This window comes from Octopus sinensis, unplaced genomic scaffold (assembly GCF_006345805.1).
Source record: "Octopus sinensis unplaced genomic scaffold, ASM634580v1 Contig10970, whole genome shotgun sequence".
In the NCBI taxonomy this organism is placed as follows: Eukaryota; Metazoa; Mollusca; class Cephalopoda; order Octopoda; family Octopodidae; genus Octopus; species Octopus sinensis.
The window spans coordinates 178,732-192,631 of record NW_021832232.1 but is presented as its reverse complement, the minus strand read 5'-3'; the positions used below and the strand labels follow the sequence as shown (position 1 = coordinate 192,631).

The 13,900-nt window shown below is 39.1% G+C and overlaps 2 protein-coding genes across 2 annotated transcripts; one reads left to right on the top strand and one right to left on the bottom strand.

The window, feature by feature from the left end:
• The first annotated feature begins 7,203 nt into the window (after positions 1-7,203).
• Positions 7,204-8,937, top strand: LOC115228790 (mitochondrial potassium channel ATP-binding subunit-like). The gene is made up of 3 exons (XM_029799278.2): positions 7,204-7,349; positions 8,090-8,398; positions 8,434-8,937. Exons 1-3 carry the CDS (start codon positions 7,224-7,226, stop codon positions 8,749-8,751), a joined length of 753 nt encoding a protein of 250 aa, XP_029655138.1. The 5' UTR covers positions 7,204-7,223; the 3' UTR covers positions 8,752-8,937.
• Positions 8,938-9,385: 448 nt separating this feature from the next.
• Positions 9,386-9,679, bottom strand: LOC115228789 (TBC1 domain family member 22A-like). The gene has a single exon (XM_029799277.1). It carries the CDS (start codon positions 9,677-9,679, stop codon positions 9,386-9,388), a length of 294 nt encoding a protein of 97 aa, XP_029655137.1.
• Between the last annotated feature and the right edge of the window lie 4,221 nt (positions 9,680-13,900).

Genomic DNA, 13,900 nt, shown 5'->3' with positions numbered 1-13,900 from the left:
TATTTTGCCGTTTATTTTTATTGACTTGAAGAAAAACATTCTTTTGGTTTTAGACATTTCTTCACAATGATCAGAAAGATGCTTACAAAGTGTCTGATTCTTGCTGTAAAATGATTAATCTATTTGTTATAAATCATGCTCTGTTCTCTCACTTTAAACAGAGTAAAGAAAATCCAATTGATATAAAACTCCTCAATCTGTTATTTCTAACGGAAAAGGCGATTCCAAGAATACGCTTCTCCTGACTTAATATAACTTTTCTCCAACTTTCCTATGTAGATGAAAGTAGGCAGCTGTTTTCTGCGAATTGTGATATGAGTATTTATGAGATCAGGATTTCAATTATTTGATTTCCTAACGATATGGCACGACATGATATTTACTTGTTTATGATAATCGAAAGTAATTATTGACTATTTGTTTGATAAAGACTGGCCATCTTTAATTAGTTTTACATTTATAACTCATCAAATTTACGCATTGGGAATCTACATTCATTGGGTAATTGTCCCTTTTACGCAAAATATCTAAAAAAATTCCAGTTCAGGCTCTTTCTTTATTCCATTTAGAATTGAATAATTCAGAATAGTTGAACTTTAAAATACTGCAAAGGAACATTTTTAGGTTGAGTCAACCTTTCAACAATTTAAAAAATGAATATTTCAGCTCTATATTTGGGTTGGAAATCATTTGATGAGATCGTAACTTTTGGGATTCCAATTTAAACCAGAAGTTTATTTGAATTGAAACGAAGTTTACTAACGAACTCTGCTTGCACCAGATCATTCACACGGCTTCCAACTGATCCTTGTACTCGTGCCTTGATTGAAGAGCGGATGGGCGTTAGAAAATATTTTTCGACAACTATGAGTGTAGTGGAGTATCATGAAAAGTGAAAATATTTTAAGAATAACAAATATACATGTCGAATGTATGTCGAATGTTAGTTGACCTGATCATTTTTGTGATTTCTATTATGATAATGATTAATGAGTGTGAATTACTACATTTTCAATTTAACACTAAATTCCTTCAAAAAATGTTTTATCCAGTATGATAATGTTTTCAAAAGTTTAATATCAACTCAATGAAAGCGCAAAGTCTATTGAGAGAAAAAAAACAAGGCGAAATATTCCCGTAATTTTTGGTTTCACTTGTCAAATATTTTTTCGAGGGTATCAATATTGAGACGAAAAATATAAGTTTGCAGACTGTTAGGGTTTAAGCAGACTTTGCGAGATTACCTTCAATAAAAATCCTTAACAATATTAACATGTCGGTTTTCAAAATAATATGTAATTATATTTTAAGATGAATCAATATTCCACTATTGACAAGCAAGCCAAGTAATGTTCAATTGAGTAGTAGCCACTGATAATTAGCAAGTGTGCTCAAGTGGGCATGCTAATGATGGCTATCTTGCTTTTCTTTTCTTATCCTGTCATTCGTGTCCACTGACTAACAATTAGTATGTCTGATTAAGTACCAATTATCACTCTTGTCATTTTCTGATCGAATTTGCATGTTTCCGTGTTGAATTGTCACATTTGTTAATGACTGTCGAAGCATTATGACTCAAAGTTGCATTTTGATTTGTTCAAATTGCTGATTTTGAAAGACTAATGACAGAATTGATGGCAACATGTACGCTATTGACCGTGGAACGAAGTATACACACGCTTTTCTAATATTCTGGCGTATAATACGCATTTATTTTAAATGTTAGTAATTATCCTTCTCTTCTATACTTTTCTAAGTGACAGAGAATACATCAAGAATAACTGTCGAATTGTGGACAATAAAATATGTCAAACGTTTGGATACAACCTTACAATGTTCCCAAATAAATTCAGCACTGAACTGATAACGAGTCTGACTCAACTAAATGTGGAATGTGACCAAGAAAGTGTGTTGTTTGCTTGTCTTCTATTATACCCCATCTGTGCCACAAATTACCAGTTCCCAGTTTATCCTTGCCGAGAAATGTGTTTAAGAATTAATCAAAAATGTTCAAACAAGAATCCCACTGCCATTAATAAGTGGAAATCTTTTTTTTCAAATATGGACTGCTTGTCACTTCCCAGCGTTGAAGCAGACCACTACGTCTGTGTGGACAAAATGAATAAATCATTCAACTCCAACGAAAAAATATCAATCCAAAGCACCACAGCCAAATCTCCGGAGAATGAAATACAAAATTCCAATAACAAATCAGACACAAACAGCAATCTCATTATTGGAAAATTGAATCATTTTCTAAAAATACTCCAAGGAATTGAGTTGCTGCTGACAATCTGTATTGCAATATTCCTCGCAATCGCCATCTCTTTCCTTCACTCAATGTCCTCCGTTTACATTGAGCATTGCATTTTGTTTATGACTTGTTGCTACGCTGTTATGGCTACTGGTCTGGTCGTCAATATTCTCGACAACCCTTCTAATTCGACGACTTACTGCAGTCTCAGGTTCGTTCTCGTTTATTTTTTCCTTCACGCGGGGAATTTGTGGTGGCTGGCGACATATTTCTGTTATTTCTTTCATGTAAATCCCCACTATGAATCTTCTTTCCAAATATTCCTGCATTTCGGAGTCTGGTTGTTAGCCACCGTCCATTCTGGGGCTGTTTATATGTACAGTGGAATGGATTTGTGCCACCTAAAGAACTCCGATCTCCTTTTGTATTTCACCTTTCTACCCATGTCACTAGCAATACTCATTTCGTTTCTGTGTGCACTCATCTCCCTGAAATACAGAAGAAAAATGATTGCAACAAATTTTGTAATTCAGAAAATTGGAATATTTTTTACTTATACGACAGTGCTCACAGCCATCTTCCTGAGTTTGTGTCTAAAAGAATGGTTTGAGCATTTCCAAAACGATGCACCAAATAATCAAGTCAAATCTACGTACAAATACTTTTTCCTGGTTGCAAGTGGAGTAGTGTCGTTGTTCTACATATGCTTATGCAAAAAGTATGATCAGAAATCTGCCAATCATTGGAATGGTCTTTTTAAGTAGAATACTTTCATCTTAACACTAATTTTGGTTAATTTAAGTGAATTTATTCAAATTGTTGTTTTTTGTATTTCCTGAATAGTTCCCAACCATCTAATTTCTAACAAATTATTATTCTTGGAACAAAGAAATCAGGTGTCTATAAATTGAATTTTTACTCAAAAAGGAAATTAATTGGTGGCAAAATATTCTTCGAAAAAATCGTGAAAGTCTGCAAATTCGTCCTATTTGCGGTGTAATAATAATTAGAATAACCCGACGAGGAACGACTGTGTTTTTTCGGTAGAAAGTCTGAAGTCGTATATTCCAGAGCAGTTCCCTCTGCTCCAGACTGTTTTGTCTCTCCCTCCGTCTCCACATGTCGTTGTACATGTGATATCGACTCACTGGATCCGTTTTGAGCGTCCCGCCCGTTCTCACTCTTTGGTCCCTCCCTTTCATACTGAATGTACAATTTGAACTTCTTCCTGATGTGGCAGAATCAGATATCCAACTTGATTTCTCACTTTTCGGTTTTCGTAAGAGTTTTGTCGACTGGACTGAAGTTATTGACATTGTCTCGTCACTCTCTCCTCCACACTCACTGTACGATTCGTCAATGTAACTAGGCTGTCCGTCGTTCCTCCTGTCAATAGGGAGAATTATTCTTCCCTGACAGTCTTTCGTTTGATGTATTGGCGAGAACTCGTCACCGTTGAGGGAACACTCTCCAAATCGGACACTTGGCAATCTTTACTCTTCGATTTTTGACTTGAAACATTGTCCGATGAATTTTCACAATCTGCAAATAGACCACTCAGTGCTAGAAAGTGGATTTGTTGTAGGCAACCTGAACGAATTTGATCGAGTTGTTGATTTGTGACTTTGTCATAGCCAAGAGTGCGGAGTTCTTTTATCAATCGGTCATCTGTTATTACATCCCTGTCCATCAATCACCCTGGAAACAAAAATATATTATTTTAAATAATGTTAATATAATCTACAAAATAATCTCTGAGTCAAAACATGTCTCATTCGATCGGTATATCTTATACTGTCAAAAATATAATCCTCCAATTTGTTGGAATATTTTAACAGGATTATATAAATAAAAATGATATTAATAATTTTAATATAAATTATTGATGATTTCGCGTGCTTGCCTTAAGTTGTCTTGTGTTCCCCAAAACTGTATAACGCCACTAATTCCTTCCAACTTTTTTCGGACTCCTCTCATTCGACGAATAACAAACGCCAATTCTCCCGATCCAAAAAAATTTACATTTGCCAAAGACGGATGGAAGTTTTCCCTCGGATTCATTTCCCTGACAATTTTGGGCGGCGGAGTCTGGTTTATTTCCGTAATGGGTTTGATAGACACGAGAAACCTATTTAGGGACCCCTGAAGTGGACTCCGAAGGCAAGGAGGTATAATTATAATATATTTGGCAGATCCCCGACGAGTACAGTAAGACATTCCACTATTGAGTAAGGCAATCGAGTGGTGGGGTACATTGGGAGGTCACTCAACGCTGCCCTTCGCTTTAAAAAGGTATTTCGAGTTGTTCGATCAAAGAGCATTGAAGACCCCACAAGTACCCGACTCCTCCCCGACCCCCTCCCTCCGCCGTACTACCAGCCTCCATACACCCTCGTGATTGAACTGACGGGAGTCCTCCTCAGTCCCGACTGGACTGTCCGTGTTTTTCCGCATTTCTAGTTCGACACGGGGTGGCGGTTCAAGAAGCGACCCGGCGTGGATTATTTTTTTGAGCAAGTGGCCCCCTCCTTGTTCGAAGTGGTGGTCTTCACTCAGGAGTCGGGCATGGTATGGCAGAGGGTCATTCCTAGACTGCCTTCCCCTTAATCGACTCGGTGGACAAGCAGCAGTGCGTGATGTACAGACTTTTCAGGGACTCGACGCGTTATGTGAAGGGAAGCACATAAAGGTGTGTTGAGTGGTTCAGGCAGGATTTGAGTTGTCTCAATCGCGACCTGTCCAAAGTGATTATGGTCGATTGGAATGCCGATGCTATTTCTGGACAGGAGGAGAATTGTCTTAAACTTAAAAAATGGGAGGGAGAAGATGATGACACGACTTTGTTTGATTTGGGAGACTTTTTGAAATGTATGGCTGGTTTTTGATTGTAGTGATTGCTATGAGTAATGTGAGTGATGTCCGTCCAGTGATTGAGTACTATCGACAGTACGACGACCCGATTGCTACTTTCCGCGACAATCAACGACGTCTTAAAGTTGGTGGTTGTTATGTGAGTGGCAAAGGAAACTACCGAGTTGAATGAGTTCGAGATGGATAGGAATACGTCTTCCAATACACTACTGACAAAGTGGAAGAAAAGACGGGGCTGATATAATTTATTTTCATTTGGTTATTTATTCTCACTTCTCTTTATATTTTATTGCCAATTCTTTTCTCACATTTCAGCTTATTTCAGTGCTTTTGTAAACTACTTAAAAATTTATTTTAAAATAGATGTCTTGTCAACATATCTTTTGCTATTTCTGACTAGATCGATTTGTTTATTAGATTCTCTAGTGGAGTGATATTGTTTTGTTGGATCCTGCCTCTTCGGCTGCTGAGGAAGTTAGCTAGCCACTTTTTCAGTTTTGAGTGAATTCCACTAAGGTATATTTTCCTGGTTAGTATTTTCCTGGGAATGGAGTCAAAAGCCTTATGGATATCCACTGAGCACATAACCGTTTTTTGGTTATATGGTTTGGCAGATAGCAATTCATCTGAGATGAAATTCGTCAAAGTGACAAGGGGCAAAGTGGTTGATTTACCACATTTAAATCCATGTTGAAAATCAAAATTCTGGAGATATTGTTTGAAGTGGTTGAGTATAAGTTTTCCGAAACTTTGGATAGGACAAAGAGGAGAGATATTGGCCTGTAGGACGCCGGGTTGTCTTTTGGTCTTCCTGGTTTCAGAATAGGACGAATGTGTGCCATTTTCCTCAATGTGGGTATTGAGTTGTTGTTTATAGAGAAGTTATAAATTTGACTGTTTAAATTTCTGATAGTCTGAGACACTTCCTCATGGGTGAGGATTATCATGTCCCGACATTTTCGAGGTTTCAACGACTTCAAGCATGGTCCATCATATTTCCTGTGCGGGATGTTGCTGATCCCAGTAGAACTTTATCAATTTGTTGGTGAAGGGAGCCGCATTATCCTCACCGGATTTAAATCTCTCCGAGTTTGTGAATCTTCTTAGGGATGCCCATACTTTTGTTTGAGGGACCTTCGCATTTAGTACTCTGGCGAACTTTTCACCCCTCCCGTGCCGTTTGTCCTTTGCAGACTGTTCTATGACTTTATTCAGTAGTCTGATCCGATGCCGGTTGTCTCTTGTAAGATGTAAGCGATCTTTCAATGAGATCCGTTTTTTGATTAGAGGTAGAATCCTCGAAATAAATTTTCTTACTGGTTTTGGATAAATTTTCCTTATTCTTAAGAATGATTTTTGTCCAATCAAAATTGTTCGGTTGAAATGGTTGAGGGCGTTGTCGACCGAATCGAAATAGTTTACATCAAAGTTAATCAGTGATTTGTCAATGTAGTGGGCAAATTTCACCCAATCTGCGTGTTTGTAGTTGAATTTCAGGTTGGGAACCCCTTTCTGAGTGATATTTGTATGGAAGAATATTTAAAATGTTTATAATCATATCTCTTATTTATTAATAATTTTTAATTGAATATGATTTGTTGCATTGCCTCACATAATGCCACTCATGCTAGCGAACTATTCTCTCCAATTCAGACTAATCAAACGATTTCTGATAATGTGAGCATAAGTGTGGCTCATATACGTTAGTCGAAAACCTGCAATCTGTAAACGCTTCTCACTCCCCAACGATTTTCGACTGTCTGTTAAAAAAACGTTTTTCAATGGTGTTATCAGAGGAGGAATCGTGTTATGTTTATCCCCTCTCTTTCTCAATCCAGTCAAACTTGAAAACGAGAATGCAAAAATTCCCAAAACTGAAAATTGGACACTTTTGCTCAATCATATAATTCACGACTTGTGGATGGCAGTATTCGCAGTCCTGTTGGCAGTCGTCGCAGTGATTATCAATGTGGCGATCCCCGTACGAATCGGGGCTTTTGTGAATTTAATGTTGTCGCAACCTTCTTCGATCGTAGCCTGTTTGATTCCCCCCGCGCGGACACTCCTTTTGCTGTACATTTTGCAAGGAGTGGCCACAATGTCGTACATCTACACAATCGGGTGTTATGCAGAGCGTTTGGCCTATAGATTAAAACATTGTGTATTTGCCAATATTTTAAAACGCGAAACCGCCTTCTTTGACTTGAACAGATCGGGTGAACTAGTCAGCAGGTTTTCGTGTTTGGCTCATCTTGAGGGCCACTTCGGACATTACTGAGTTCAAAAGTCTGTTCAAACACTGTTTAACCACGGGGATAAAGTGTGTGACTCAGGTGGGGTGTTATCCTAAGTCCAGATTATGGGATCTTTCCTCACACTGTTCCAACTATCAAGCAAACTCGCCTTGGCTACGTTCACGACTGTGCCCCTCGTCATATCTGCAGGATTTCTGTTGACGATGGCCGTCAAAGGACTTTCTTTGAAATGTCAGGATCAGTCATCTCAGTGCCTCGTCACTGCGGATGAAGCAATTCGCCACATCCGGACACTCAAAACTCTGTCAATGGAGGAATCGGGGATCAGGTTGGGTGACCGTCTAACCCAAGTCAATATTCCTCGGAGACCTCACATTTGCAAAAATTGAATGAACAACTGGCACTGGGAATAGGAGTGTTGCAAGGACTGTCCAACATTGCATTGAATAGTGGAATATTCCATTCTGACTACTCCAGGTCTCTCTTTGGGAGTGATATTCTACGGAGGAATCCTCCTTGCGTCCAATGACATAACCCCCGGATATTTGACGTCATATTTGGTCTCACTCCAAGCCATCCAGAAGTATATCCACTCTACTTCATTCCCTAAGGTCTCTGGCTACACTTTCTCTGTTGTTCGGGAAAATAGTGAAAGCAAAGTCTGCTGCTTCGTGCTTTATTCCGGTGATCGGGAAGTGAATATAAATAGTTCCTCGAAGAAGGGGAATGGCCTGGCGGAGGACGTGTCATCCCCCCTTACGAACTACACGGTAATATCACCATGAACCACGTCGCTTTCTCCTACCCGAGCAGGAATGAGGCAGTGTTTGAAAATCTGTCTTTGAATATTCCTGCGGGGAGTGTGGTGGCCTTGGTGGGGGAGTCAGGGGGAGGCAAATCAACCATCGTCAGTCTAATCGAACGTCTATACGACGTGGACAGTGGTTCTGTGACTCTCGACGGCTGTGATATCAAGGATTTGGACCTAAAGTGGCTGCGGGGACAAGTCATTGGATATGTCAGTCAGGTTAAATCCACTGAGTCAGTATTCAGGAGCCATGTCTTTTCGCTACTTCTATTTTTGAGAACATTCGTTTCGGAAACCCATCAGCAACTGATTTGCAGGTCGTCCAGGCTGCCCAAATGGCGGATGCCCACGAATTCATAACCGCATTCCCCAATGGGTACTCCACAATGGTCGGGGAGGAGGGTCATTTCCTTTCCGGGGGACAAAAGCAGCGGATTGCGATTGCACGTGCACTCATTAAGAACCCCTCTGTCCTTATATTCGACGAAGCAACCAGTGCTCTCGATTCTGAGGCAGAGAAGGCGATTTTCAAGTCGATTGAGAATATTTCTGCAGGTCTGTAAATTGTGCTATTAGAAGGGAGGACTGTTATTGTAGTCGCCCATAGACTAAGCACGATAAAGAACTCTGATATGATCTACGTTGTCGGGGAGGGTCGTGTCGTCGAGGTTGCCACGGTGGATATGTTTTAGGCAGGGACTCACGGAGAGTTGATGGCCCAAAATGGAATATACCGACGACTGGTTCAAATCCAAACGAACAACTAATATTAGACTGCTCTGATTATTAAAAATATTGAGAATTATCACAAGCGGACATGGCACACAAAGCCCTCCCGAGTAACTCGTCCATAGTTGTCTCAGTCCAGTCACCTGTGGGCAGGTTTTGAAGGAATAGCAATAGCGACTTGATTGGCAATGTCATTAAACCTGAAAGTCGTGTTGTTGTGTAATGTTGGGAGCAAAGAACCGCAGCAATTCAGCACACACGTAGACATGGAAGGTTTGTAGGCGATCGAGTTCACACTGGCAATGTGGGAGAAGGCAAACCAAATATGTGTCGAATAGTCGAATTCTGCAGTGGAGAGGCAGTTCCCTCAACAATAAATTATTGACCCAACGGAAGGCAAAGTGAGAAAAGTCAATTCCGAGGGATGTGATCTTGTGGTGGAGATTGCCTGTGAGTGAAAGGGCATTCTCAACTGTCAGTAAGTCTGATGACTTGTTCGATGAGTTCGAGACTGCGGAATATTCCAGGCTGTCCAGGAGTGTAGTAATCCTGGATTCCTTCAGTCAGTTTGGTGAGTGACCAGAATGTTTCTGCCTCGAAATCGACGAGACCCGAATAGACGCAGAGGAAGGGGACAGCCAGGTCATTGATGCCCTGAACGTACCCCGAGGCAGGGTGGCGGACTGCCCACATATACAGCACTCGTTCCAGTACATCTTCCACGTCGTCCAGGGGGATGCTCATTCGAGGAATGTCCACCATGATCTAACTCGGTTGAAGGGACTAACCTGCCGGTGAATGTCCTTGTTGTGTCGGTGTGTCGGAAAATACTGTTCTACCAGTCGCCAATAGTTTTTGCCTCTTTCGCATGGGTCGTGATTCCAATTCTAACACTCAATAATGCTGGCAATACAAGCAGCAATTGCCATGTGCGCTGTCTTAGAGATGAGGGGATTCCCTTCCAGGCCAGTCGACGCACTTGTTCTGGCACTTAGCATATTTTAGTACTCGGGGATACGGTGCTGGATTCCACCAGTCTACTCAATTCGACTGAACATTCCACAAATGGGGTGCCTCCTGAGCGTCTGTCATGTTCTATTATGTCGGCTGCTGTAGCCTTTGGGATTACTAAATTGCACTCACTTTCTGAGTCTTGGAATTCAGAACACGCTTTTCTTGGTTATTTTTCGAAGCCATTGACTGTCTCACCACATGATGAGTTATTAAATTAATTAATTGGCATTCTTATAATTTTTAACAAACTCGTAAAAGTCTAAACGATTGGAAATCATTTTTATCGTTGTCAAAGTGATTTTTGCAAATATAGGTTAGAATTGCAGTGGTCTTGATGTTAAAAAATTTCAATTGACCTAAATATAACAAGGCCGACATATTCCTCTACAATAAAAGAGAATATGTCATTCAAGTCACCTCAATATATAATCTAAATCTGCAGAGAACTGCACAAATATGACATTCTGTAATTACGATTAATTCACACTGCTGAAAGTGTCGGATTGTCTTTATTTGGAATGGGATTGTCTCTACATTTTAAAAAATTTATGAACTTTATTAAGTACAGACAGTAGATTGATAGAAAAATAAAAATAGGAAATGTTTCCATTCTGTCAGCACATTCAACGACAAGGATTCCGACGATCAACGGCACAACATCAAAGTAGGTAAAGGGCAGACATAAAATTTGTTTGTGGCTGCTGAAAATATTATTTTAATTTTGGAAAAAACTTGTTGCAAAATACTTTAACTGAAATTAAAACTCCAAATAACACGGTCCCAAGCATTTTTGTTGTGAGTATTGAGTGTCCTCCAGTTACATGCAGGTGTGTTAAACAAACTCCACAGTTAATGTTTCTAGTTTGGAAGTTCGAAACTGTTTTACCCAAACACGACCCTTTCCCTTTTTGGCTTACTCCAATATGATTTCTATAAATTTTATTTTAAATATTTACATAAATGTTTATTAGTTAGTTTATGGACGTACCTGATGGGTTGCCTGCAGACGCATTACATGAACATCCGACGACTAAAGTGCGAGAACAGGACCGATTTCTCCCTCTGGCAAATATCGACAAAGTCATTCGTCTGGCAGTTGATCAGGATATCAAAATCTCCAAAGACGCGAAAAATTTAATAAAAGAATTCGCGACGGAATTCATGGGGTTCGTCACTGACGAGTTGGGGAGAGTTTTCCTATTTAAGGGCCGTGGATATATGCGCTGAAGAGACTCGCAAAACTATAAACGGACAGGACATCATTTCTGCAATGTCCAGACTTGGCTTTGATTCCTACATTGAGTACATGACTGCATATATGACTCGATTCCGCTCGCTCAATAATTCCAGTTGTCGTTTATGATATTTATTGTCACATTTTGTGTAATTCCCCTATCAATTAAGGCAATTTATATAAACGAAATTATAAATTTAAATGTAAGTTTTTGGAGAGATGTGTTTGTTAAAGATCTTAGCGTAGTAACCATATTCCTTACATATGGTATAGCTTGATTTATCAGCACGAAGAGCAGAGAACGTCCGAACAATTTTCATGTCAGTCTTCAATTTACTCCACCCTGATGTCACTAAATATTTGCTAATAACAACCATCGGTCAAAGTTACTCATTCCAAATCGAATCCGAGAATCGAACCCGATCAAGCACTATATATTCATTTGACACGCTCTATTCTCACCTCAAACACTAATTTGATTAAATATTTCAATACGATTTAATATGAACAGAGTCGAATATTTTATTTTCCTGATCTTTTGAGAAATGTAATCTCCTCACTAACACTTTTCAGGAATGAATCGAATCCGCGAATATTAACCAATTACTAAATATGAATTGAGAATACGACAGTGATCTTAACACCAATAAGACCACAAATATCATCAGATCAACTGAATTAACTAATAATCTTAATTATCTAATCAATTTATAACGCCCATCCATGTATCTTGAGGTTTATAAATATTATTGATCTCAAGACCACGATACGCTTCCAGACTCTCCAGTTTTTGAATTTTCGTTTACCAGTTTTAGATCATTCTCATTGCCTTACCTGTCAATTTTTGTATTGGTGGGTTTCTGGTTCAGATTGCTGCTGATGTGAGTAGAATTGTCGCTTAATTATCAAAAATTCAAATTTGCTGGCATTTCGGCCTCGCCCAGCCTCTTTTTCAAGACTTTATTTGTCCAATTTCTCGCTATTTTTTCAGGGGTCGTTATCCGTCCACTCCGTTTCTTCGTTTCGCCTTCTCTGTTTATCCTAAGAATTTGAATCTCAAGCGTTGAATTTGCTATTTCAAAACATTCATACACTCTCGTGAGTATTGTGGATGTTTTTGAGATGACAAAGTACAATATCCAAGCCTGTTCTTAAGTCTACTTAAAAATCACAACATTCATCTATCGAGCCCATTCCTTTACAAGAACATCTCGTGCTCTTGTAAGAATTTTAATATAAATTCAACTAAGCCAGGGGGAATCTCCCTGGGATTCCACGTATGTGGACTCTTTTCTCGGCTCAGACCTCTGATGTCCGCCTCCGCTCCTGGATCATTCACAACCGCGGAAGCAAAAAGATGCGGAAGTACTCCTCACTTACGGTTTCCAATTCCTTCCATTCGCGGTTGAGACTTCCGTTCCTTGGGAGTAAGGCTCACTTCGTTCAAATCGGATCCCGCATGTCTGCCATCACAGACGCCGCAATCGAGATGTTTTTGAGCATATCCCTTGCGATAGTACCTCTAATTCTTTCTCGATCGCGTCTTTCCCGCCCATGTAGCCTTATTAATTAAACTTGTAATTAAATACTTGTTCTGAAAAAAAAAAAATTCAACTGAATAAGATAAACGGCGAAACAAAGATCGGAAGTATAGTTTGGAAGAGAATTAGTGCACAGTAACCATAAAATAAAACCATGATTCTAAAAAACCCGATATTTATAATGAGGGAACATGGACACAACCATTTACTCACATGTACACTTTAGATAATGAATTTAGACAATTCCGTTTATTTGTTTTGAATGAATTGCAATCAATTCCCTCAGGAAGTGTCCTCTGTCATAATTGATTAATCTGATATGCGCATCACGAAAATTTTATATTTGTGATCTTTCAAGATTTCTTGGACTACTCTCCGACACACACCAGTTGATCTAGGGAAATTTTTTGGAGTAAATTTATACCCGTTAGTCCATTAATGGGCCGTTTTAATAGATTAGTGTAGTAATTTGGCCAAATTGTGTGTGCTTAGTGAACAAAAAAGTAAAATCGATTGAATTCCTAATTAATGCTAATAAAAAGACGCAGTGGTCACTTAACCCGTTCTTTTCAACTGACAGTCGCTGATTTTGGAATTGTGACTGAATGAACTACCAGATTATCCAGCTGTACAGTTAAGCCATGGCTGCTAATGGTTATGCAGATCTTCATTTTTACTATAAAAAACTCAAAACAAGTGAAATTTATGCAAAAAATGGTGAATTTCGAGAATTTATCGATTCACTCGTGTCATTAATAAACTTGCATTCGTCCAGCTTTAGTAGAAAGGCCACGGCTGAATCAACTAAATCACTGTCCGGACAAGTCAAGGTAAATAAAACATTAAAATTGGTTTTCCTCGTTACAGCTGTTAGCTACAATTGTATTGACTAAATACCACACAATATAATGCTTTGTATTGCGCGTACTCATTAAAATATTTCTATGCACCAAACCCCGCTTTTGCCTCAAAATACTCGTGTTAGTGTGATTAATTAGACACATTTCTTTCGAATGCTTAGTCGATTGAGGAGCGGTATTGATTTAAGTAGCCAAGTGAACAAAACATACAGCTATTCGGCATATACTCGCACTTCTATTAATCTTGTTTTAGATGTCCTCTAAAGCTCCTCTAGCACAACTCGAAGAGATTGATTTCAAATTTCAAAGCAAACCACACAATGATCAAAAATTT

What these genes read in the sequence shown, in the direction of transcription:
- LOC115228790 (XM_029799278.2), top strand. Translation starts at nt 7,224, where the DNA reads ATGTCGTACATCTACACAATCGGGTGTTATGCAGAGCGTTTGGCCTAT. An exon ending in TGAACAGATCGGGTGAACTA is followed by an intron (nt 7,350 to 8,089) that starts GTCAGCAGGTTT and finishes GAATATAAATAG; the next exon opens with TTCCTCGAAGAAGGGGAATG. An exon ending in GGGGACAAGTCATTGGATAT is followed by an intron (nt 8,399 to 8,433) that starts GTCAGTCAGGTT and finishes GTCAGTATTCAG; the next exon opens with GAGCCATGTCTTTTCGCTAC.
- LOC115228789 (XM_029799277.1), bottom strand. Translation starts at nt 9,679, where the DNA reads ATGGTGGACATTCCTCGAATGAGCATCCCCCTGGACGACGTGGAAGAT.